Source organism: Chiloscyllium plagiosum, chromosome 25 (genome assembly GCF_004010195.1).
Source record: "Chiloscyllium plagiosum isolate BGI_BamShark_2017 chromosome 25, ASM401019v2, whole genome shotgun sequence".
Classification (NCBI taxonomy): domain Eukaryota; kingdom Metazoa; phylum Chordata; class Chondrichthyes; order Orectolobiformes; family Hemiscylliidae; genus Chiloscyllium; species Chiloscyllium plagiosum.
The window spans coordinates 15,455,489-15,482,240 of record NC_057734.1 but is presented as its reverse complement, the minus strand read 5'-3'; the positions used below and the strand labels follow the sequence as shown (position 1 = coordinate 15,482,240).

The 26,752-nt window shown below is 41.6% G+C and overlaps 1 protein-coding gene across 6 annotated transcripts in view; it reads right to left on the bottom strand.

Annotated features, from left to right (window-relative positions):
* LOC122562601 (P2X purinoceptor 2-like) overlaps positions 1 to 26,752 on the bottom strand; it is a 79,044-nt gene that overhangs the window by 46,934 nt on the left and 5,358 nt on the right. For all 6 annotated transcript variants that reach the window (XM_043715577.1, XM_043715578.1, XM_043715581.1 and 3 more), the window contains exons 2-6: positions 23,077 to 23,224; positions 21,647 to 21,718; positions 10,576 to 10,651; positions 4,585 to 4,678; positions 2,972 to 3,052 (exon numbers count right to left, since the gene is read on the bottom strand). In XM_043715577.1, the coding sequence (XP_043571512.1) occupies positions 2,972 to 3,052; positions 4,585 to 4,678; positions 10,576 to 10,651; positions 21,647 to 21,718; positions 23,077 to 23,224 (471 nt within the window). The remainder of the gene's footprint in view (positions 1 to 2,971; positions 3,053 to 4,584; positions 4,679 to 10,575; positions 10,652 to 21,646; positions 21,719 to 23,076; positions 23,225 to 26,752) is intronic.

Here is a 26,752-nt window from a genome sequence, read left to right as displayed (position 1 = left end):
GCTTAGATGATTATATTGAGCTCTTCAAATAAGAAGTAAATTTGTTGTTTAACTTTTTGGGAAATGTGATTTAAGTCATTTAGGGTCAATGGAAATTTAAGTTCCCACCTCTAGAATGTTGTGGATATGTGGTTGTAGGGGTGGCACAGTAGCTCTTTAGGTAGCACTGCTGCCTCACAGCACCAAGGACCCAGGTTCAATACCACCCTCCGGTGAATGTTTGTGTGGAGTTTACATGTTCTCCCTGTGTCTGTGTGGACTTCCTCCGGGTGCTCTGGTTTTCTCCCATGGTCCAGAGATGTGCCAGTTAGTTGGATTGGCCGTACTAAATTGCCCATAGTGTCCAGGTATGTGCAGGCTGGGTGGATTAGGTGAAAAGTACAGGGTTACAAGGATAGATTAGGGGGTGGAGCTGGATGGAATGCTCTTTGGAGGGCCGGGCTGAATGGCCTGTTTCCACACTCGAGGAATTCCATTCTATGCCATAACCTAACTGAGTGATAGAAAAGATTCAACAACTGAATGGCCTACTCCTGTTCCTGCATTTATCTGGCACCAAACCAATTCAGCCAACCAACCCACATCCTTACTCACTGACACTGGCTTCCAGTCTTTCAATAACCGAAGTTTAAAATTCTCCCCTTCAGGCAAAAAGCTCCTTTCGTGATCTTTTCATCCCCTATACACAATCCTCAAGCACCATGTTCCTGATTTTGGCTATTTTTTTGTGCCCCCTCTTCCTCCCCACCATTATTTGGGTTGGTTTATATTTTTGTTAATGGAACTATCTGGGATGTTTTTCTAATTTAAATGTAATACATAAATGTAAGCGATTGTTCTTATACAAGATGCTATGACAGGACTTTCAAAGTAGACGTTGTCACATCTCTTGTCATATGATGTTGCCTATAACACAGCACACACTGTTTCAGTAACATCGTGTAAGCCATTCATGTTTATACAGTCCCTTAAATTACTACTATTTTCTCCTCTGACTGAAAGCTATAATATTTAAAATGACTGTTTAAGCAACAGGGAAAGTAAAACAAATAAATGACCATTTCCCTATAACATGGTTTTGCAAACATTAAGTTTTGTAAGACCAAAAGTAATGAGATCGAAAATGTAGGTAAAACTTTGGTACAGTGGAAGGAGTTACTGTTTGTGAGACTGTTTTGTTTAGCCTACAGAAACTGGTGAGTGTTCAAGGCTTTAACTAGATGAACACATATATAAACGTCTGATGCCTTTTTTAAAAGGTTTTAGAATGTAATGATGGGCACTAGTTTAAACTGATAAAGGCTAATATTCATATTGCATTACATTTTTAACTTAACTAGTCAAACCACTTAAAAAAATCTACAGACAATGGTTGAATGGTATTTCTAAACTTGAGACCTAAATTAAACAGAATAAAGATGGCAGGGTATGTGATGTGTTGCATGTGGGTGCTGGTGAAAGCCGAGTCTGAAATACAACAACCTCATTTACAGTAAGCATTTGCAGCTCAAGGGATATCGAATCCAAATTGATGACGTGGAGTCTGACCTTTAGACATTGTATTGTTTTGGGGAGGGGGAAGAGAAGTTACCTGACCATTTTGTTCCAGGAAGTCGAACTACCTTCTTGGGCTGGCTACCTCAGATTCGATCTGTGGTCAGGGACAGGAAAGTGCAACTAGAGGTGATGCATGTCTGGGCATTCAGAAGGTGGGGGTGGAGAAACCTCTGCCTTGCAATTGTTCGACAGGTTCAAGTCTCTTGCAAACTGAGGATGAGAGCAGAAGCTGCCGGAAAGATGAGCAAAATGGCTCTAGTTTATGTGCAAGATGGAGGTGGTGGGTAGAGTGGAACAGAATGTAACTGGAGTAGAGAACATATACTATTCTCTGCAGCAGAGAGCCTGAATCCTGAGACTGTGTTTCCTGCCCAGTGTCAACATTACAGACATCTTCTCAGGTCTGGAGAAGAACCTGGAGTAGGAGGCAAGGATCCAAGCCATTTAGAGTTGCACCAAGATCACAAGTGGGTCCAATAAAGAGGTTCTGCTGTTAATAGCTAGGGACTAAACAATAAAAAGATCGAAGAGAGATTATTCTGAAAATTGCAATCAGAAGGAAATATGAGGGGGAGCAAAGCAATATATAGTCGGTTCTGCTTTAATGCATGATTGAAGAATTTAGACTGTGAACTTTCCTGACCTGTATTGGCTATAATGTGATTCAGGCCCCATTAGTTTTAATGGTGCAGCTATTGTACCATTTTCTTATAAAGCTAGATCGCACGAGAACAGAACTATCATGTTATGTCAGAACCAACTGTACATGTTGATTGTTGGTGCTCAAAGTAATGTTTCCAATATTTAGTAACATGTAATTTGGACAAGTGCAAGTCCCGCTGCTCACTACTTCTGCTGTTTGAGGTGGGGCCAATAAAAATGTATCTTGCAGCTGTGAGGTTTATACATATATGAACCCTCAGTGAAGTATTTTATGCATATACATGCTGGAATACACATAGCTAAACTTCTGTGATATCCCAAATAAGAACATACATCAAGAATTTCCTGAGGGATTCTCCCAATTGTCCAATGTTATTCTCAATGGAAAATCAGCAGGAAATCTGGATTGACCTATAATATAGGTTTCTTATTCATTTCCTGGAAAAGTTACAGCAGATAATGACAGAACCCTGGAGAAAATTCCTGGTGACATTCGTCACTAATAACCAAAATACAACTTGAGATCGTATCTCACAAGATTTGTCTAATTCTTATTGAGATTAACCTGGTAATGTATATAGTTCTCAATGACACCCCATAAATATCTAATGCTGAATATCTTTGCTACCTCTATGGTTAGTAAACAGGAAATGTAAAAAAGAAATGTGTATTGACAAAAGAAATGTGTCAAGTGAAACCACATAAAATCTGCTAAGGCAATGATACACTTTATGATAAGAACTCCACCTACTTTGTAAACCCAAACCTGGGGAAGTGAATACTGTTTTTGATCAATATGGTGAAATTCTGCACCATTTTCAATACAGAGTCCCTGTGAAAAAATAGAGAAAACATGCTCTTAGGACACTGAAATATATGGAAACAACTAGACATTCATATGCTCCCATAGCAACTAGGTCAGGTAATTAGTGAGAAAACATTGCTCAGGGGAAAATAAACTAACTTCAGTTAACAGCTAAGTTAGCACATGGAACCTTAAAATCAGTTTGGCATAGCTGTAGTGACTCCTTTTAAACTCAATGCAACTTACCAGGGGTTTGGGGTCAATCCTGATATTCCATCAGAACGGAAAATACACTTCTACACTTTCATAGAGCATTAGCTTGAGATAAAGACCAACATTCTACAGGCCTACTTCATTTTTGTCTATGTGTTTTAGTTTTTAGTAAGTTGTGTATAAGGAGACCTATACTCCTCAACAATTCCTATTTTCACTCCATTAAGAAAACCTTTGGAATTTTTCTTCTTGCATTGAGAGAAGATAATCATGCATACTTCCATAATAAGTTCTTAAGACAGTAGGCTATAGTTTTACCTATTCACTTAGTTATTTAGATTATGTAACTTTGTTACTTCCTGCCTTCATTTGTGCAATTTCTGTGTTTCCTAAATAAGTGCAATCTTGCATAGAATTGTTCCCTTTCCAGAGGTCTCAAAATTGTTGCTGCCTCCAGAAAGCTCAGAACTCCAATGACTGCTGCACTACCAGATGTCTCTCTCAAATCAAAATTGCTTAAACCCCCTGCTGAGCACTGAGTTTTGAGGAAGAATGGGATAGGAAACTCAAGATTAGTGTGGCTATGTTACGACATGGGGTAAACCCCTCTGCTAATTTAAACTCGACATACAGGGAAGCTCACCTCGCATCATAATCTATTAAATTTCGAGAAGTAAAGAACCATCCCAGATTTCACTATTTAAAGTATAATTCAACAATTTTATTTTTTAAGTCCGACACAGAACATTAAAACAACAGCTATTTACAACTCCTTTCTCTTAAACCTACCTTTTACCTTCCATTCTACAAAATTGGTCCGATAAATTCCCTCTTACATTAACAGCAAAATCTATTTCAAAACCAGTTATCATCTTCAGCTGTCAAATATTCTCTAGGTCGGCTGCGGTGTTCTGCTGCACTAGTTTCTTATGGACATGTGCCTTTCAGAGAGTTAGCCGGCTGGCCTTAAGATGGTGCTTGGTTGGCTGCTCTTGGCTGTTCTCCCCCTAACGGTTCAAAATGTTGGATTTTATACCCCAAAACATTGGATCATTTCATTGGTTTGATGCCATCCCAAACAGTAAAATTCAAATTCAATTGGGTTTTGGTATCTGGGCATAATTTAAACTGATTGGCCAAATTTGAATTTGTTTTTGTTGCATGGCAACACAACTCCAGCTATTTGTTTCAACCAAACGTTACATTTTAAAATTGTTCAGCACTCTTTGTAACGCACTCCCTCACTCTTTGTAACTCACCGAGTTACTGTGTTTGACCATTTAAACAGTGTGCCACCTACACCTGTGACCAATAACAAACAGAAGCCAACTAACTTTTTGTGCTACCTTATTGATAGTCCATTCTCCACTGGACACCAAGCATAAATCTCACAGGTCTTTATCGAATCATGATATGTTACACATCTCCCAGTTTTCACTCCTGCACAGGAAAAGCATTGTTAACAATATCAATCATAACCCAGGTTTCTAAATTAATCCCTTTTAGTAAGGTGTTGGTTATTCAAACTCATTTGCTAAAGTAATATTAGAAGAAGAAATTGATTGTTTCAGTTGGGATAAAACCATTCTGTTTCCTAACATGCCTTACATTCAAAGAACTGACATCAGCTTTGACAAATTGGAATAGGGATTCCTGGGAATATATCAATACTTTCAAAAGGATATGCTGGAGGTGGCATTATATGCAGGCAGCGCCTAAATAAAAAAAACAACAAAGATTTGCAATGATATAGCATATTTAACATACAAAAACCCCAAGATACTTCACATAAGCATTTGATGCTACTGCTCCTTTAACAAGGTTATGTTGTCCTTGGCTTTTTTTTTTAACAGAGGTTGTAAAAAACACAGACTCTGAAAAATCTAAGTTGAAGGGTTTTAGGACCAGTTTAGTTATAGCTAACAAATACTGCCTCAGGCAGAAGGCTTTCAAGTTTTAAAGTAATAACCATTTGTAAGACTGGTATGATTACCTGTGATTCGAAAAAGATCAATGCTAGGGTTAGGGAATATTTTGAAGAGCTATATCGGTCAGAGGGGAACAAACACAATACAATGGGAATGCAGTCCTTCTTTGAAACTCTGGACCACCCCAATGTGAGTAAGGAGCAGGCCTCCCTTTGGAATGCACCTCTAACAGTACAGGAATTTCAGGAAGCAATAAGACATCTCCAAGGTGGCAAAGCACCAGAGCCAGATGGATTCCCAACTGAATTTTATAAGGAATTCATAAACATATCAGTGGAACCACTTCTGGGGATGTACAAATACTCTTATACACAGGCTCTTCTGCCATCTACCCTTAGGGAAGCTAATACCTCTCTCATTTTAAAGAAAGGGAAGGACCCCGAAGAATGTACTTCATACAGACCAATCTCACTACGGAATGTAGATTTCAAAATTTTATCAAAGATGTTGGATCTGAGTTTGGAAAAGGTTTTGCCCCACATTATAAAAGAAGACCAAATAGGTTTTATTAAGGGCCGCAGTTCCTCTAACAACCTTAGGAGAGTACGGAGTACAATACAAGTATGTCAGCAAAGATTGATTCCTGGATTGGTGGTCTCCTTAGATGCTGAAAAAGCCTTTGATTGGATAGAATGGCCGTATCTATTTGAGGTTCTAGAGTGTTTTGGTTTGAGGGGACCCTTTGCCAGACGGGTAGCAGTAACAGTATTAAGTCAAATAATTTTAATATTAGAAGAGGTAGTCTACAGGGGTGCCCTTTATCATCACTGCTATTTATCTTGGCGATTGAACCATTAGCCGAAACTATTAGAAAAGATTCTGAAATAATAGCGTCAAAGGTGGGAATGGGGGAACATTAGATTACCCTGTATGCTGATGACGTCTTTTTATTCTTAGCCAAACCAAAGAAGTCTATTCCCCGGCTGATCCAAACAATTAATTCATATTGTAGTTTTTCAGGTTATAGGATCAATTTCACAAAATCGGAAGTCATGCCGGTAGGGGGCTTAGTGGAGATGCCTAACTTGAAGGATAAAATGCAATTCCTATTTAGGTGGTCACCAAAAGGTTTTCTGTATTTGGGAATTTTTATTACCCCTTCCTTCCACCTGTGATATAAGACTAACTTTGTACAATTACTAGAGAGGATAAAACAGGACTTGCAGCGATGGGAGGGGTTACCGTTAACATGGCTGGGCCGAATAGCTCTGATTAAGATGAACGTCCTTCCCTGACTGCTATATCCCATGAGAATGCTACATTACTGTTATCTAGACAAGTATTACATAAGATTAATGGTTGGCTAGGGTCCTTTATTTGGTGCCATAGACGTCCTATAATTAAATTCACTAAATTACAGCTTTCGCAAGCTGAGGGAGGGATGGATCTTCCGGATTTGAAGAAATATCAAATAAGTGCTTTGTTAACATATGTTGGTGACTGGGTACGGGGTAATTCAGAATCGATATGGCTTGATTTTGAAGCCTCACAGTCAAAATGTCCTCTAATTAATTTATTATTTATGGACAAGATGAAATCCGTGACCCAGCAATGCAATGGTCCAATTATCTTTAATACGGTGAAAGCCTGGAGCATAATGAGGCAAGACAAGGGCAATTGGTTTAAGACTTTGCCATTTACCCCGTTGGTAGGAGCCCAATAATTTAAACCTGGAGCATGGACTCCAGCTTTAAGACATGGGAGAACAAAGGAATTCTATGTTTGGGAGATTTGTTCGAGGACTGATGTCATTCAGTCAGTTTAGTCAGAAATATGGATTATCCAATAAGGACCTTCTCCGATACTTCGAGACAAGGGACTATATACAGAGGAAGACCACACTTTGATTAGATTAGATTAGATTACTTACAGTGTGGAAACAGGCCCAACAAGCCCACACCGACCCTCCGAAGAGCAACCCACCCAGACCCATTACCCTACATTTACCCCTTCACACACTTCTGGCCCAATGTTATAAATTAGATGTGGAGAAAAGAGTACTCCGGTGTATGGGTACGCTTTCACTTAGTACTTTATATCATTTACAGAAAGGCCGTGCTTTGGGAGATATGGAAGGACTCTAAGATGTGAAACCGAGAGTTAGGAAGAAACATTTCACCGGAGATATGGGAAGATATCTGGGGGAATTTTAGGAAAAGTTCAGTATGTAACAGAGCACAGACTATGCAATTGAAGATCTTACACAGGCTTCAAATGGAACCAGAAAGGCTAGCTAAGTTTAAGAGAGGAGTGTCACCAGAATGTCCCAAATGTAAAATTAACATAGGTACTCTCACACATTGTTACTGGTCATGTTGCAAGATCCAAAGATATTGGAGTGCTATAGTAAGGGAGTTAAAGGACATCCTGGGGACTGAAATTAACATGGATCCAGTAATTCTACTTTTGGGGCTGCCAAACTTGCACTCTCTGGGACAACATGGGAAGAGACTGTGTAAATCCTTGCCCAATGCGCAAGGAAGAACATTTTACTAAATTGGACTTCAGAAAAACCACCAAGTCTTTCAGGCTGGCATAAGCTGGTGATCGAGCATCTCCGGAGCAGGAGAATCGACATTTCAGGCATGAGCCTTTCTTCAGGAATCAGGCAGCATCCAAGGAGCAGGAGAATCGACATTTCGGGCATGAGCCCTTCTTCAAGATTCCTGAAGAAGGGCTCATGTCTGAAACGTCGATTCTCCTGCTCCTTGGATGCTGCCTGACGTGCTGCGCTTTTCCAACAACACATTTTCAGCTCTGATCTCCAGCATCTGCAGTCCTCACTTTCTCCGATGGAGCATCTCCCCCAAGATTACTTTACAAATACGGTGCACCACAAAGCAGAACAGTTTTCTAAGACGTGGCGGCCCTTTTTCAATTATATTGAAACTGACTTGTCGGCAATATTAGTCAGGGCCATGGTATAGCCGTGGGAACCTTTATGGGTGTCTGTGGGGTCCTGGGAGTAGGAGACTGGAAGGAAAAGAATATGGGTATTGTAGGGGCACTCCCAAGGATGGGAGCCTCAGTGTAGGTGTGATGAGTAAGACAGAACAAACTAGTAAGACATTATATAATTTAAGTAACTTGAATTTAATTTAAGCTAGTATTTATTTAATATGTTTGTAGTTTAGTTTTAGTTAAGTAGATAGGTTTGTTTTGTTAGAATAGTGGGTTGTCTGGTAATAATTGTACTATGTTATGGCCTTGTTCTTGGTACAGTTTTTTTCTGTTTTGATGGGTTTTTTTAATATACATAAATGTTTTATAAAAGATTTTTAAAAGCTTTTCAATAAAAATATTTATTTTTAAAAATGTGTACAATGAAAGGGGGGTGACTAGTTCTCCCAGTTCAGTTTTGTTTGGTTAGCAAGCAGTAGTGTTTTGGGGTTGCTAATCCACATGGAAGAACGTGTTCTATGCTACCATTTCTCGCTCTCTCCTGTACGACCCTGTGTTTGGTTTCACCTTTTGTGCCAAGGGGTATTTATGAGGATTATTGCAAGTATTGGGAACAACATTTTAAGTTGGATTTTCAGATAGGTTAGTATTTGGTATTCTGTTCTCTTTTGTTAGTGTTTCATTTAGTAATCTTGCAAATAAATTCTGTTTTGTTTAAAACTAAGTGTTTTGCCCAGCTGTATTTCTCCTGGAATATCTACATACACCTGCTTAAAACAACTAGCAAAGTCAGGGTCTGAGCTACTTTCTTGAAATGTTTTGAGGGGGTTTGGCCTGGTCCATAACAGGTAATATCAAGCAAAATTTGGCAGAGCCACAAAAAGAGATGTTAGGACAGTAGCTTAGTTAAAGAAGTAATCTTTGAGACATGTCTTAAAGGTGGAAAGATAGAGAAGCTGAGTAAAGGTTTAGTAAAGGAATCCATAGCTTTTGGTTTTGCCAACTCAAAGCATAGCCAACAATAGTCAGGTCATTAAAATAGGAGATGCACAAAAGGCCAGAATTAGAAAAGCATTGAGAATCTTGGAGAGTTGTCATGATTGGGAAAGTAATAGAGATAGAGAAGGGTGAAATGGAGTGATTTAAATAAAGATGAACATTTTAAAATTGAAGTGCTGCTGAACCAGGAGCCAATGCAAGTTCAACAGCACCGGGTAGCAGATGAGCAAGGCTTGGTATGAAAACAGCTGAGTTCTGAGGTAAAACTTACAAAGTGAGACCACACAGGTGAGCTTTGGAATAAAGTAATCCAGAGTTACTTTGGTAATCCAGAGTTACCAAAGCAATAAAATGAGAAGGCTTCAGAAGCAGGGATGGTGTTGGGCAATGTTGGAAAAATGGTAATGTACAGAAATGGAACATCTAAGAATCAAAACTGGCATCAAAATTGTAAACTGTTCGATTCAGGATAAAAGTTGTAATTGGTGAACATGGAACAAAATTTGTGTTGGGGACCAAAGATAGTAGCTTTGGTCTTCCTAATATTTAATTGGGGAAATTTTGACTCATTCAGTACTGGATATCAGACAAACAATGTGATCACTTAGCAATGGAGTCGTCGTCAACAGAGGTGGTAGTGATGGAGTGTTATCAATGTAGATGTTGCAACTGTTTTTGGATGATATCATCTAGCAGTAATATAAATGGGAAATGAGATGCATTGAGGATACACAAATGTAATAGTTCAGCAGCAGGATGAGGAGCCAGCACAGGCAACCCTCTGGATATGACTGAATAAATAAGAATGGAACAAGACTTGTGAAGTCCCACATATTGCGGTGAATGAGGACAGGTGTTGGCAGAGGATTGTGGCCAACCTTGTTAAAAATAACAGCTAAGTTCAGAGGAAATTGGGGGATAGTTTGCAAGGGCCATAGTCATATAGAATTCTATTTGTGATGCTGATATAAACTGGTCCAGTCCTATGAAAGGATAGTACTTGATTGCAGCAGATCAAACTCTAGAAAAGAAGAGAACTGATTTAGAAGACTACAGTACATTATAGGGCCTGTGAGAGCAAAGGCAGCAATGTATTTGACAAGAACCTGAAGTCTTCTTTGAGAAGGGAGTTAGTTACCATAGATTTGTAGGGGAGGGGAACAATGCCGAAGGCAAGAGACTTTTTCAGAATTAAAGAATCATTCTTAAGTAAGGGATATTCCCAAGTCCACAAGGACAGCATTATCAGTCTGAGCATTCAACACTAAAGTTCCTGAAGCTTACAATATATGACATACAGCCCACTGAACAGATAATAATCTAATAATAATTACTGCCATCCACAATATAAAATGAAATGTTGATTGTGTAGCTCATTCCATCTTCAATTGACAACCTATCCTTACAGCCTTGCCCAAGCCCTCCTCAGACTATGCCATTCACGTTTACCATTTCCTAGTAATTCCATTTCTCCAGCCAGACAATCTGAGTCAGATGTGCATCTAGATCCAGGAACACTGTCATCCTAGAGAAGAATTTAATAGAGAAATGCTATTATTATTAAATAAAAAGCTTATTTTTATTTACAGAAGTAGTTTTTAATTTGGGAACTTGGTCATAAAATGTCATCAGTCACAATTTAACTATAATTCTTGGAATAACATTTGAATGTGTTAAGATTCTATAACACCCAATTACAAGAAAAGATATACAAGCAGTGACTGTTTGAAATAAAGATTGGAAGTACTAAAAATTAGAACAATGACACAAAAAAGGCAGGTTAATTTTGCATCTGGAATCCTTCATTAAAACTAATGAAACGGATAATTGACCATTCAAGGATTATGGACAAATATCTTCAGTGGCAGCATGTACTCTCCGGTTGGAGTGATGAGGAGAAAAGAGGGTTACAAGGTAGGGGAATGAGAAGCTATTTGGATAAGCAGGTACGTAGGCTACACATACACAGCACATAGGGTAAGAAGAGGCTGCAAATAAGACAGAAAGAGAATGCAAAGGAAATTTGGGGGTAATAGGAGGCTGCAAGTACAAGTGGGAGTGGGGGGATTGGGCAGAAGAAGATTGCAAAAGGTGAAAGACCACTTTTATATCTGTCAATAAAGGAATATTCTTCTAAAATAGAGCCATGGAAAACCTGAAATCACTGTCATAGTCAGTTCCTTGACAATTAGTGTGCAATCTGTCTCAAGGCTGCCTATGCTCATGAACTAGTAAATGGGAAACGTGCAAAGAGGTTTTGTAATTAACGCTATGTTAACTGTTACATTTAAGTCTGGGGTGGAGATTGTGAATATTGCGCTTAAAATAGTCTTTTCAGGAAAGTATCTGATGTAAGCTGAATGTCTTAGCAAGCTATCTCAATAGTTAATCCCTGAGTGTCTACCAAGTTGTGTTTTATAACCTACAGGAGCAGATAATCAGGGTCACTAGCAGGATGAGTTCGAAATAAATATTTCATTGCAGCAGAGAGATGGTTTTGGTTTTGTTTTCAAAAGGCCCCATGCTGTCAGAACTGGGAAGAAACTTCCAGGCCATCAGAGCTGGAAAGAAACAAAGAATTAGCCTGTATTTTTGCATCCCATGGAGAAAGAGACAAAGGCCTATCTGGTGAATCTACAGAAGGACACCAAAAAGAAATGTTGCCAGCTCATCAGTTATCAAAAGGAAGAAATTATAGAGTTAAGATAGGAGTGATGCTTCACTGGGGTTGAGTAAAGGATTTGGCTGAGGAAAAATAAGGAGATTTATTTTCCTTTTGCTGTTTAGGATAGGAATTTCCAAATTGATATATATAAACATTGACATATATGATTGCTTCATTTTATTCATTTGTGTGTTATCATTTAAAAAGACTGTTCATGAGGAAATGTGAGCCATCTCAAATACCAGCTGATGAGGAATGAATCAGGTGGCAGTTCCATCTGAGTGTCATGACATCATTTTACAAGAGGCTCCCAAAATTCTCATGGAAGGGCACCGACATAAAAGGAAACTACAGATTAAGATATTAAAACATTTTCATTGGCCAAGATTACATATCAATGTGGTAGATTTTGCCAGCCATGCCACTATTGTTAGATAATGGGGAAACCTCAAGTGTCAATTAAAGGTATACCTTTGATTCTGACACTAGCTTTCAAAGTGTCCGCTTAAAGCATTGTGTTGGACTCTTACCTAAGACCAGGAGTGGGAATCAGTCCCTGTTAACATGAATGGATGCTTTGACAAGATTTCCTGAGGTAGTACGTGTGGAAAATAACAGCAGAAATGATAGTGAAGAAGCTAGTCCTTTATTTTGCAAGATATGAATTACCAAAAAAAACAGATCAAGGTTCAAATTTTATGCCACAAATATTCAAATAAATGATGGATATTTGTGTGTAAAACTTTTTATTTATTCAACTGATGATTCATAATCTCATGGAACAATGGCATCAAACTTTGAGGACGATGAATTCAGTTCAGTGTCAGGAAAAGACACTGATTTTAAACTGATTTGGCAGGGGGATGGGACCCAAGGCAGATGTAAAGCCAGGAGTAAAGTCTAATCAGATGTAGAAGGAATGCTAGGACAGTACAGTTGGTGGAGAAGACAAGGGTGGGATAAGGCCATGTGGGAGGTCCAGAAAGCTAAATTTAATTTTTATTTTGTGGAACGTGGGCATCACTGGCTGGCTGGTATTTATTGTCCTTCCCTTGCTGCCCTGAGAAGGTGGAATGAGCTGCCTTCTTGAACCGCTGCAGTCCACCTGCTGGGTTGACCCACAATGCTCTTAGGGAGGGAATTCCAGCAAAAATTTTAACCCAGCGACAGTGAAGGAACGGTGATAACTCTACAAACCGGACAGTCTTCACTTGAACTTCAGGGGTATTAATATCCTGGGTGGAAAATTTGCTAGTGCTGTTCAGGTGGTTTTAAACTAGCTCAGCAGGGGGATGGGAACCTGTGGTGTAGTTCCAGTGCACAGGAGGATGTGAGTAGGGAGGACTGGGACAGGATTTCATGGTCACAGGAGTGTGCTGGCAGACAGCAAGCTGGTTTGAAGTGTGTCTACTTCAACGCCTGGAGTATCCAGAATAAGGTAGGTGAGCTTGCAGCATGGATAGTTACCTTGGACTTCGATGTTGTGGCCATTTCAGAAACATGGATAGAGCAGGGTCAGAAATGGATGTTGCAGGTTCTAGGGTTTAGACCTTTCATTCAGAACAGGAAAGGTAGTATAAGAGGGAGGGAGATGTGGCCTTGTTAGTCAAGAACACTATAACGGTGGCTGAAAGAACTTTTGACAAGTACTCGTCTAATGAGGTAGCGTGGGCTGAGGTTAGAAACAAGGGAGGAGAGGTCACACTGCTGGGAGTTTTTTTTATAGGCCTCCACAAAGTTTCAGCGATGTGGAGGAGAGGATCGGCAAAACGATTCTGGTAGGAATGAAAAGAACAGGGTGGTTATTATGGGGTTCTTTAACTTCCCCAACATTGACTGGAAATGCTATAATTCTAGTACATCAGTTTTTGTCCAATGTGTGCAGGAAGGTTTCCTGACACAGTATGTCGAAGGGCAGACAAGAGGGGAGGCCACACTGGATCTGGTACTTGATAATAAACCAGACCAGGTGTTTGATTTAGGGGTAGGTGAGCACTTTGAAGAGACGAACCATAATTTGGTTATGTTTAGTTTAGCAATGGAATGGGATTGGTACATGCCACAGGACAAGAGTTATAGATGGGGAAAGGGCAATTTTAATGTGATTAGGCAAGACTTAGGAGGCGTAGAATGGGGTAGCAAAATGTAGGGATGGGGACAATCGAAATGTGGAGCTGATTTAAGGAACAGATATTGCGTGTCCTTGGTAGGTATGTCCCTGTCAGGCAGGGAGGAAGTGATAAGGTAAGGGAACCGTGGTTTGCTAAAGAAATTGTATCTCCTATTAAGCAGAAGAGGGAGCTTTATGTGATGTTGAGATGAGATGAATCCGATGAAGAGAGTTACAGATTAGCTAGGAAGGATTTTAAGAGAGAGTTAAGAAGAGCAAGAAGGGGACACGAGCAGTCTTTAGCAGGTAGAATAAAGGAGAACCCTAAAGCTTTCTATAGGTATGTGAAGAATAAAAGGAAGACTAGGGTATGAATAGGGCCAGTCAAAGACAGAAGTAGGAAGTTGTGCGTGGACCCTGTGGAGATTGGAGAGGTGCTAAATAAATATTTCTCATCTGTTTTCACTCAGGAAAAGGAGGATATTGTCGAAGACTGAGATACAGGTTATTAGACTAGAAAGGATTGAGGTTAGTAAGGAGGAAGTGTTATCAATTCTAGGTGGTGTGAAAGTAGATAAGTCCCCTGGGCCAGATGGGATTTATCCAAGGATTCTCTTGGAAGCTAGGGAGGAGATGGCTGAGCCTTTAGCCTTGATCTTTGAGTCATCATTGTCTACAGGTTTAGTAGCAGAGGACTGGAGGATTGTAAATGTTGTGCCCTTGTTCAAGAAGGGCAGTAGAGACGACTCAGATAATTATAGACCAGTGAGCCTTATGTCTGTTATAGGAAAAGTTTTGGAAAGGATTATAAGAGATAGGATTTGAAATCATCTAGAAAGCAACAATTTGATTGGAGATAGTCAACATGGTTTTGTCAAGGGCGGGTCGTGCCTCACAAATGTCATTGAGTTTTTTGAGAAGGTGACCAAGTATGTGGATGAAGATAGAATCAGTTGATGTGCTGTACATGGACTTCAGTAAAGCCTTTGATAATGTTCCACATGGTAGGCTTTTGGACAAAATGCAGAGGCATAGGATTGAGAGTGATTTAGCAGTTTGGATTAGAAAGTGGCTTTCTGTAAGAAGGCAGTGAGTGGTGGTTGATGGAAAATATTCAGCCTGGAGTCCAGTTACTAGTGGTGTGTCACAAGGATCTGTTTTGGGACCATTGCTGTTATAAACGAGTTGGACGCGGGCATAGGTGGATGGGTTAGTAAGCGTGCAGATGACACTAAAGTCAGTGGAGTAGTGGACAGTTTGGAAGAATGTTACAGGTTGCAGGGGGACTTGGATAACCTGCAGATTTGGGCTGAGAGGTGGTAAATGGAGTTTAATGCAGATAAAAATAAAGTGATTCATTTTGGGAACAATAACAGGAAGGCAGAATACTAGGTCAATGGAAAGATTCTTGGTATGTGGATACGCAGAGGGATCTTGGTGTCCATGTACATAGGTCCCTGAAAGTTGCCACCCAGGTTGATAATGCTGTTAAGAAGACATACTGTGCGTTAGGTTTCATTCATAGAGGGATTGGGTTCTGGAGACATTATGGTCATGCTGCAACTGTACAAAACTCTAGTGTGGCCTCACTTGGAATGTTGTGTACAGTTCTGGTCGTCCCATTACAGGAAGGATGTGGAAGCGTTGGAAAAGGTGCAGAGGAGATTTACCAGGATGTTGCCTGGTCTGGAGGGAAGGTCTTATGAGGAAAGACTGAGGTATTTAGGTCTGTTGTCTTTGGAGAGAAGAAGGCTAGGAGGGGATTTAATAGAGACATACAAGATGATCAAAGGATTAGTGAGAGTCTCTTTTTTAGGATGATGACTTGTACGAGGGGGCATAACTGTAAATTGAGGGGTGATAGATTTAAGACAGATGTCAGAGGCAGATTCTTTATTCAGAGAGTGGTAAGGATATGGAATGCCCTGCTTGCCAATGTAGTTGACTCAGCCAGATTATGGGCATTTAAACAGTCCTTTGATAAGCACATGGATGATAATGAGACAGTATGGGGGATGGGCTTAGATTAATTCACAGGTCGGCACAACATCGAGGACTGAAGGGGCTGTTCTGCGCTGTATTGTTTTATGTTCTATATTTCTAAGTCAGGATGGTAACTGGCTTGGAGGGGAACTTGAAATTGGTGATGTTCCTACGTAGATGTTGCCCTTGTCCTTCTAGATGGAAGTGATCATGGATTTGGAAGGTGCTGTCTGAGGGTCTTTAGTGAATTTCTGCATTGTGTCATGTAGATAGCACACACTGCTGCTACTGGATGTGGTGCCAATTAAGTGGGCTACTTTATCCTGGATGGTGTTAACCTTCTTGAGTGTTGTTGGAGCTGCACCCATCCAGGCAAGTGGGGAATATTCCATCACACTCCTGACTTGTGCCTTGTAGATGGGGGACAGGTTTTGAGGAGTCAGGAGGTGAGTTATTCATTGCAGTATTCCTAGCTTCTGACTTACTCTTGTAGACGCTGTGTTTATGTGATGAGTCTAGTTGAGTTTCTGGTCAATGATATTCCCAGGATGTTGATAGTGCGGGATTCCGTGATGGTAACATCATTGAATGTCAAGGGACAGTGGTTAGATTGTCTGTTATTCATGATGGTCATTGCCTGGCATTTCTGTAGTATTGGTCAGCCTAAACCTGGATATTGTCTAGTTCTTGTTGCATTTGCACATGGATTGCATCAGTGTCTGAGGTGTCACGAATGGTGCTGAACACTGTGCAGTTATTAGCAAACATCCCCAATTCTGAGCTTTTGATGGAGGGAAGGTCATTGATGAAGCAGCTGAAGGTGGTTAAACCTAGAACATTAACCTGAGGAACTCCAGCAGAGATGTCCTGGAGTTGAGATGACTGACCTCCAACAATCATGGCCATTTTCCTACATGTTAGGTACGTCTCTAACCATCAGAGAGTTTGCCCCCTGATATCCATTGTTTCCAGTTTTGCCAGGGCTTCTCAATGCCACACTTGGTCAAATGCAGTCTTGATGTCAAGAGCTGTCACTCTCACCTGAACTCTGGGATTTGTCCATGTTTGAACCAAGGCTGTAATGAGGTCAGGAGTTGAGTGGTCCTGATGAACCCCAAACTGGGTGTCACTGAGCAAGTTATTGCTGAGCAGATGCTGCTTCTTAGCACTATTGATGAGACCTTCTATCCCTTTACTGATGATCGAGAGTAGACTGATGGAGTGGAAATTGTCTCGGTTGGCTTTGTCCTGCTTTTTGTGTACAGGACATACCAGGGCAATTTTCTATATCGTCGGGTAGATGCCAGTATTGTAAATGTACTGGAATAGCTTGGCTCAGGGAGTGGCAAGTTCTGAAGCACGAGTCTTCAGTACTATTGCAGGAATGTTCAGTGCCTGTAGCCTTTGCAGTATCCAGTGCCTCCAACCATTACTTGATACCAAGTGGAGTGAATCAAATTGGCTGAAGACTGGTATCCATAAAGCAGGGGACTACTGGAGGAGTCGAAGTTAGATCATCTACTCGGCATTTCTGGCTGAAGATTGCTGTGAAAGCTTTAGCCTTACCTTTTACAGTGATGTGCTGGGCTCTTCCATCATTGAGGATGGAGGTATTTGTTGAGACTCTTCCTCTCGTCTGTTATTTAATTGTCTACCGCCATTCTCGACTAGATCTAGCAGGACTGCAGAGCTTAGATCTCAACCTTTGGCAGTCAGATCACTCAGCTCTGTCTATCACTTGCTGCTTATACTGTTTGGCGGCTTCATCAGAATGACACCTCATCTTCAGGTAGGCCTGCTGTTGCTCTTGGCATGCCCTCTTACACTCGCTATTGAACTAGAGTTGATCTCCTTGCTTGATGGTAATGGTTGAATGGGGAATATGCCAGGCCATGAGATTACAGATTATGATGGAATACAGTTCTGCTGCTATGGATGGCCCATAGGACCTTATGGATGCCCAGTCTTGGGTTGCTACGTGTGATCAAAGTCTGTCCCATAAAGCACTGTGATAGTGCCACACAACACGATAGAGGTTATTCTCAATATGAAGGCTGGACTATATCTTCACAAGGAATGGACAGTGATCGCTCTTACCGATACTGTCATGGACAGATTAGATTACATTACATTACAGTGTGGAAACAGGCCCTTCAGCCCAACAAGTCCACACCGACCCACCGAAGCGCAACCCACCCATACCCCTACATTTGCCCCTTACCTAACACTACAGGCAATTTAGCATGGCCAATTCACCTGACCTGCACATCTTTGGACTGTGGGAGGAAACCGGAGCACCCGGAGGAAACCCACGCAGACACGGGAAGAACGTGCAAACTCCACACAGTCAGTCGCCTGAGGCGGGAACTGAACCCAGGTCTATAGGCGCTGTGAGGCAGCAGTGCTAACCACTGTGCCACCGTGCCGCCTCGTCCTTACCAATCTGCATGCATCTGCAGCCGGCAGATTGGTAAGGACGAGGTCAAGTATGTTTTTTCCTCTTGTTGGTTCCCTCACTACTCGCTGCGAACTCAGTCTAGAGCAGGCAAGCAGGAGGCTGGAAGAACACAGCAAGCCAAGCTACATCAGGTGGTGAAGAAGTCAACATTGCAGACGTAACCCTCCTTCAGGGCTGGGGATGGGTTTAAAGGGAGCTGCAGATAAAGGAGATGCTGTTGGGGCGTGGAGTGATGTTTTGGTGGGGGTGGGGGCACGGGGTGGTGAGGTAGAAATAGGTGAACACAGGTTGAGGGTCCAATCTGGTTGGTTGATGGGAGGTAAGAATCTGGCTGGTGGCTGGAAGGAAGGATCAGTTAGAGGAATGGAAGGGAGGGGGAGGGGCTGAATAGGGAGTCAGGGGATTGGAAGGGAGGTGATTTGAAATTGGAGAACTGAATGTTGAGTCCTCTGAGCTGTAGGCCGCCCAGATGGAGGAGGAGCTGTTGTTCCTCCAATTTGCAGTCTGATTCATTGTGGAAATGGAGGAGGCCGGGATGGTCATGTTGGAAAGGGAGTGGGAAGGGGAATTAAAATGGGCAGTGACTGGGAGGTTAGGTCAGCCCCTGCGGGTCTGGCTGTGATGCTCGGTGAAACATGCCCTGAGTTTATGTTTGGTCAACCGATGTAGAGAAAACCATATCAGGAGCACCTAATGCAATAAACCAGGTTGGAGGAGAGGCAGGTGTACCTCTGTCTCACCTGGAAGGACTGTTTGGGGCCCTGGATGGAGATGAGGGGTTGGTGTACTGGCAGGTTTTGCATCTTTTCTGGTTGCAGGAGAAGGTATCTGGGGGTTCAGGGGGTGGTTGGGGAGAGTGGCACAAACCAAGGACTGATAAACGGAAAGGTCCTTGCAGAAGGTGGAGAGAGGTGGGATGGGGAAGATGTTCTTGGTGGTGGGGTCTAGTTTGAGTTTGCAAAACAAAAGTGTTTAAAGGATGATATGTTGGATGCGGAGACTGATGGGGTGGTAGGGGAAGACATGGGGGCCCCTGTCTTTATTGTGTTTGGAGCAGGAGGAGTTGAAGGGGAGTTATGGGAAATGGAGGTAGTGCAGTCTGGATAACAGAGGGAGGAAAAGCATGTTGCTCAAAATAGTTGGGCATCTGGGATGCTCAGGAGAGGAATGTCTCCTCATCTGAGTAGATGTGGCGGAGGTGGAGAAATTGGGAGAACGGAATGGAGTTCTTGCAATACACTGAGTGGGAGGTGGTGTAGTTCAGGTAGATGTGAGAGTCTATGGGTTTATAGTAACATCCATATGGAGACTGTCAGGGGAGATAGAAGTGGAGAGGTCACGAAAGGGAGGGAGGTGTCACAGATGGACCAAGTGAATTAGAGGGTAAGGTGGAAGTTGTGGGCGAAGTTGATGAACTGCTCCAGTTCAGCCTGGGTGCAGGATGCAGCACCGATGCAGTCATCAATGTAACAGGGGAAGAGTTGGGGCACAGTGCCGGTGTAGGTATTGAAGAGGGACTGTTCTACGTAGCCAACAAATAGGCAGTCATAGCTGGGGCTCAACCACATGCCCACAGCCATCACCTGGATTTGGAGAAATTGGGAGGAGTAAAGGAAAAGTTAGGGGTGAGGACTAGTTCAGCGAGGCGGAGGAGGGTATTGGTGGAGGGGGACCGATGGCTCTGTTGGAGAGGAACAAGCTGAGGGCCTGAAGGGACCAACCTGACCTCCCAGTCACCTCCCATTTTAATTCCTCTTCCCAGTTCCTTTCAAACACGGCCATCCTTGGCCTACTCCATTGCCACAATGAATCAGACCGCAGATTGGAGGAACAACACCTCATTTTCTGCCTGGGCTACCTACGGCCCAGAGGACTCAACATTGAGTTCTCCAATTTCAAATAACCTCCCTTCCCATCCCCTGACTCCCTATCCTGCCCCACCCCCTCCCTTTCATTCCTCTGACTGACCCTTACTTCCAGCCACCAGCCAGATTCATTCCTCCCATTAACCATCCAGGTCGTATCCTTTACCTGTGTTCACTGATCCTCACATCAGCACTCTGCTCCCAACGCCCTCTTATCTGCAGTTCCCCTTACTCCCATCCCCAGTCCTGAAGGAGGGTTACATCTGAAACATTGACTTCTCCACTTCCTGATGCTGCCTGGCTTGCTGTCGACCTTGGATTGCAGTATCTGCAGTTTTCTTATGTCTCTAACAGACCCAGTCAAGCAGCTATGTCCTTTAGGACCTGAACAGCTCAGTCATACTGCTGCTAAGTCACTCTTGGTGGTGCAGATTGAAATCCCCCACCCAGAGTACATTTTGTGCCCTTCAATGCTTCTTCTGAATGTTGTTCAACACGGAGGAGTACTGATTCATCAGCTGAGGTAGAACCGTACGTAGTAAACAGCAGGAGGTTTCCTTGCCCAAGTTTAACCTGAAGCCATGAGACTTCATGGGGTCTGCAGTCAATGTTGAGAACACCCAGAGAACACCCTCCTGACTGTATAACACAGTCTGTTTAATACAGGGAGTTTGACTTGTTGGGTGGATGAACTTAGATCAGTACGTGGGAATATGACATTATTACAATTGCTGAGACATAGTTGAAGGAAGAACAAGACTGGCAGCTCAACATTTCAGGTTATAGAAGTTTCAGGCAGGATGAATGGGGTGGGGGGAGCAAGAAAAGGAGGCGGGACTATAGCATATTGATAAAGGAAACCATCACAGCAGTAATGAGGGTGGATGTCTCAGAAGGGTCTTAAACGAGCTTAGAACTAAAAAAAAGGGTGTGATTACTGTACTGTAAACCCAGCAAAGTCATGGAGAGATAGAGCAATAGCTATGTACAAAAATCATAGAAAGGCATGAGAGAAAAGGGTTAAAGTTGGAGGGGACTTCAACTATGCTCACATTAACAGAGATTGCCTTTGTGTGAAAGAATGAGACGGGTGTAATTTTTAAAGTGCATCCAGGACAGTGCCCGAAATGTTAATTCTCCTGCTCCTTGGATGCAGACTGGCCTGCTCTGCTTTCCCAGCACCACACTCTTGACTCTAACCTCCAACATCTGCAGTCCTCACTTTCTCCCAGTATGTAGATAGCCAAACTAGCGATGGAGCAGTGCTCAACCCAATCCTAGCGAATCCAGCGGTTGAAAATTCAGCAGTTGAGTATTTTGAGAATAGGGACTGTAACTGTAAGTTTCAAAGCCAATATGTAAAGGGACAAGGACAGTGTATACGTGAAGTGTCCAAACTGGTGGAAGGCGGATTTCAATATCATTAGACAGGATCTTACCTCAGGACAGTACTGCAGCTTCTGCAATGGTGTGGTTATGGTTCGTACAGTAACACTGAAAATATCACGACCCTAGAATTAAAAAAAAGGTGAGAAATACAGTCAACAGTTCAAGGTAGTTGGGAGGAATTAGAGTTCTACAAGAGTAGTTTGGAAATCACAAGAATTTCATCAGGAGACAAGGACTCATTCAATACAGGTGAGGGAATAAGTCACTTTACTCTGTTAAACGAAGGTTTTGTTAACTAGTAGGGTGTGATAAGCCATGTGGATGGTATGTGTTCCTTTGTCATGAAGCTTACAACATACAAATGACATAAATCAAGACAAAAATATTCCTGTGAAAATTATCAGTGTAGCTGTTAGCCTTGGTTCGGCGATGGCTTGCTTCAGGTCTTGAGCACATACTCCAGAGTAGTAGTTCAATGCACTACCGAAAGATTATTGCAGTGACAGAAATGGATCAATTTTGATATTGTACAAGTGGATGGGGTAAAGCTGGGCTCTGACTGAGCATGTGACAATTGTCTGTGATCAAACTTACTTTGTTTAATCAATTGCAAAGTCTTAAGTAGCAATATAAAAAATGCATTCAATATCAATTTTTTCCTTCATGTAAAATACTCTGAATGATCATTATGTATCGCCATTCCAGCCTGAGGTTACTGGAAGTAATACGGGTCTTCCACATATCACCTCTTTGAGAAGGCCAAATTAAACATCAATAATAGTGCAGCAGAAAGCCCTCACCAGAATAAAGAACCTCAGGCAGAAGTTCCAGTTACTGAGTAAGAGCTACTGGCCAGTGGGTAGTGCCACTCGGACACTATACCCTCCCAAATCATGGGATTGTCAATGGACATATGTCAGTGATGTCAGGAAGGGGGATTTAGCAGCAAGGGCGGGGGGGGTGTAGGTTGGTGGAGGGGGGTGTGGGAGGTGATGAAGCTCTGTCATTAACAGTGTTTGTTTTTCAGGTATCCATCATAGCCAGTCTCCTGCCCATCACTGAGTGAATTCCAGTGATGACAGCATGTGGAAAGGAACAGATGTAATCAGGCAGAGAATGAGAAGATGGTGTGATCGCCACATTCCCATATGATTAAATGTCGCCTGCCCAGCAAACCTGCCGTGAGAAGTGGGGGCATGGGCAAGGCATTCAATTTGGCCCAAAGCTCCTGGGCAAAGCAGAGAATAATGTCATCACAGATTCCTGCCCCTGATCTATCACACAACTGGAAGTTCACACCCACTGAAGGCAGTGGCTTTCGCTTATTTTCTCAATATTTGAGAGTCATTCCAGTACAAAACATCTGGCTGACACATGCAAACTAGACACTTGAGAACACCAAAGACATGGAAGTGCCCATAGGAATGTAACCCTGCAAGATTTGATTCCTTCAGTGGAAAGAATACCGTCCAGGCCCTACCTCTGGTGGATGAACATACTCTACCACATCCCATATTTTCACTCCCAGGGATGAATTTGACATTGCAATTCCTTTCATCTTGGTGATGACAGAACTCTCTGGAGCATTCTCTCTTTCTTGGTATGATTTTTGAATTATAAAAACGTACCTGCACAAATCAAAAACACAAATTATTAATTCTCTTAGGTTAACCAAGCTCACAGCAGTGTATGGAGGCTATTTCATTTTTCTCTCCTGTTGGTGACTGAAAAGCTTTAGCTAAGTTAATTTAATACTGGCTATTCTTGACACCTTCAAAAGAGGTCTTCATTTGTTCCTGTCTCACAGAATGAATTGTTCTGTTGCATCTTTCAGTCAGTGGAGCACATATTAACATTAGGGAATGCCAGTTTACTTTTGTCTTTCCTACCACACAGTGATAGAACTAGATGCAATCACCACGTGGACCCTTTTGCAGCAATTTTACTTTCCTTGGCTTTAAATCTATTTCACTTTAAAGATAATTAAAACTAAAAGCTTCATTTGGAGTAAACTTGGCAAAGGTGTTTGGATGCACATTCCACACACAATGCAGTCAATTTTGCATCCATAAAGTTTTCAGTTTGCTATTACTATTACCCTCCCTTCTTTAAAATAAGTCACCATGAAATTGTGTTCTAGAACACAACTAGCACAAAGGGTTCTGCAACAGAACTCAGTAGAGAGGTAGGCTCAAAAATACAAAGATCCACTGAAATGAATAAATGCAACTAAATGTTTGAATTGGGTCTTGTGATGTGAATTAATTCTTTCAACATCTGGGAGTGGCATTTGCCACTTCTCCTTGAAAGCTGAGCAGACACCCTCTTACATGCACAGGAGCCTTTATCCAACTTTCTGCCTGTTTTGGGTGTGTATATTGAGAGTCCATTCAAGGACCTGCCAGGAAATTGGGTTTGGTGAATAACTAAGTGTATCAGAGTTCCAAAAGCCAACTTTTAAGTAAGGACTGTGCAGCTAGCAGTTTAAAATATTCTCCAGTATTTACAAAGTATAGCAGGCATGAAATTATATGAAGCAATCTGTTACAACCCAAAGGGGTCAATGGCAAAAACAAAAAGGGGATGTTGAGGGACAACTTTGCCTGCCCCAAGGAAACACTGTGCTAGCTGTGGTGGATGACTGCAGTTCTTGCTGCAGGAAGCAACATTACTCTGTGACAAGTCCCCTGGAGAAGCACAGCCACATTATGAACCTCTCCTTAGAGAATGATTTTACCCCCAGAGTTGGAGTGTCTAATACTAAGGGCATGCATTTAAGGTGAGAGGGGAGAGTTCAAAGGAAATGTGAGGGACAAGCTTTTTTTTTTAAACACAGGTAGGTGGCTGGAATGCACTGCTAGGGTGGCGATGGAGGAGGATGCAGATACAAAAAGGGGAAATTTAAAGACTTTTAGATAAGTAAATTTGTATGTAATAAGTGGAGGGATATGGACCAAGAGCAGGCAGAAGGGATTAGTTCAATTTGGAGTCATGTTCAGCACAACATTGTGGACTAAAGGGCACATTCCTGTAACTGTCCTATGTTCTAAACTCTGCTGGAAGCTGAACGAATCCTAGAAGTTTGCCTCTGCCTATTTTCTCTCTATGCAGCTATATCTTTGTTTCCCCCATGCTTCTACTGTCTCCCCTCCTTCTGCTCAATTGTTGCACAGACATGAAGAAACATTGTTAGAAACCCTTTTTAAAAAATCAGAACTTTTCACAGCTGAACTAAAAACATTGAGTTTGGTTTAAAAAATAACTAAAACATCTCCCTAAACCATCTAATACATTATATAATGAGCAACTAGCATCCCTGTTAATGTTGCTAGAAACGATGATGGCCAATTGCTGGTTACAATGACCGATTGATAGATTGTCAATAAGCTGCCCATTAATCAACAGCTGCTGCAACTGTGAGAGGGCTCCTAACCCATTTTAAAACCAATCTTTGAAGTTGTTAATGCATGACTTTGGTGCGATTGCACTGCAGAGATCAAAGTGCTGCTAGTTTTACCTGCATTAAACAAACATTTTCTCTTTTATTTGCTGGTTCCACTACCACTTTCTTCACCTCTTCACCTCGAAACCTTCAATCAGTAACACATATCCATACATAAATAGCAATTATTTTTCTGTTATTTAACGAAGTGTCTTGGGATATTTTAACACATCCAAGATGCTGTAAGTATTCAAATAGGGTAATAGTGCAAATATTTTTAGGGAAATAGACAAATAGGTTGGAAAAATGTTTTAAAAAGGTAAACTGAACTCTGGGAGTTATTTCTTCTGAAGGAAAGAGTTAAGAAACAGAGACATTATGCACACTTGTATGGAATCTTGATTAGACCACACAGTACTGTGCATAGCTCTAGTCTTTGCATCATATAAAAAGGTATTGACATACTGGAGAATGGGTAAAAACAGAAAAGGCAACGATGATACCAGTTCTAACTTTTCAAGTTTACTAAGGGGCCTTAACAGGCTCGGACTGTTTCCTTCAATCGTATGAAGACTGGGGATTGGATCAAAAAAGTCTTTGAGACAATGAATAGGGTGGTGGTACAAAACCGTGCTTTCAATGTAGGGGAGATCAAAAGTAGAATTCAGAGAAGTAATGGTATTGACAGGACTGCTGCCAAAAACTGTCAGACACAGGTACCTTACATTCTGTTTCATTATGATGAGTTTGGCAGAAGCTGAATATAAATAAGTGGCTCCATAAATATGTAACTCCTACAACTTATTCAAACTCTTGGCTGGATTTTAAACTCCACTACACCTTCACAGTCCGGTTGTAGAAAATCGTGATAGCAAAATGGGAAATAAAAATATTAGCCAAATTAAAACTGGCCATACCTTATCAAGCAATGCCCAATAGAAGTAGCTACTTTGTGGTAAATCGAACAAGCTGCAATTAGAGTCAGAGTTCAGAGACAAACAGATCCTTCCGTCTAACTAATCCATGCTGACCAGACATCTCAATCTGACCCAGGCCCATATCACTCTAAATCTTTCCTATTCATATACCCGTCCAGATGTTTAGTTTGTGTTTGCAGCGATTTACCATTTTGACCAAGGTTACTCTGTCTTAGGTGTGAAAAAGCAAGCTCTGCCTAATGTGATCTAGCATCAAAACTAAAAATCACGCAGCACCAGGTTATAGTCCAACAGTTTTAATTGGAAGCACACTAGCTTTCGGAGCGACGCTCCTTCATGAGGTGATAGTGGAGGGCTCAATCGTAACACAGAATTTATAGCAAAAATTTACAGTGTGATGTAACTGAAGTTATACATTGAAAAATTGATTTTCTGTTAAGCCTTTCATCTGTTAGAATACAATGATAGTTTCACTTCTTTCATGTGTAAATCACAAAACCTTGTTTTTAAAGTTGCATTCTCGGGTTAGCTGTTAACAATGGTGATAGCTAGACAATATATTGAAGGTATTGGCCCCGTGTTCTCTGTCTATGCCATGATGTTTAGATTGATTCTAATCTAAAAAGTGAGATAACAGAGTTTTACATAAATTCATGCAGTTTTTGAGCAAAGTACAATGTAACTCTGCAAGTACAAATTCACCCCACAAAATATATGTGTGCATGTGGGTCTTTGTCTGTCTGTGTGTGTGTGTCTGTCTGGGGTGGGGTTGTGAG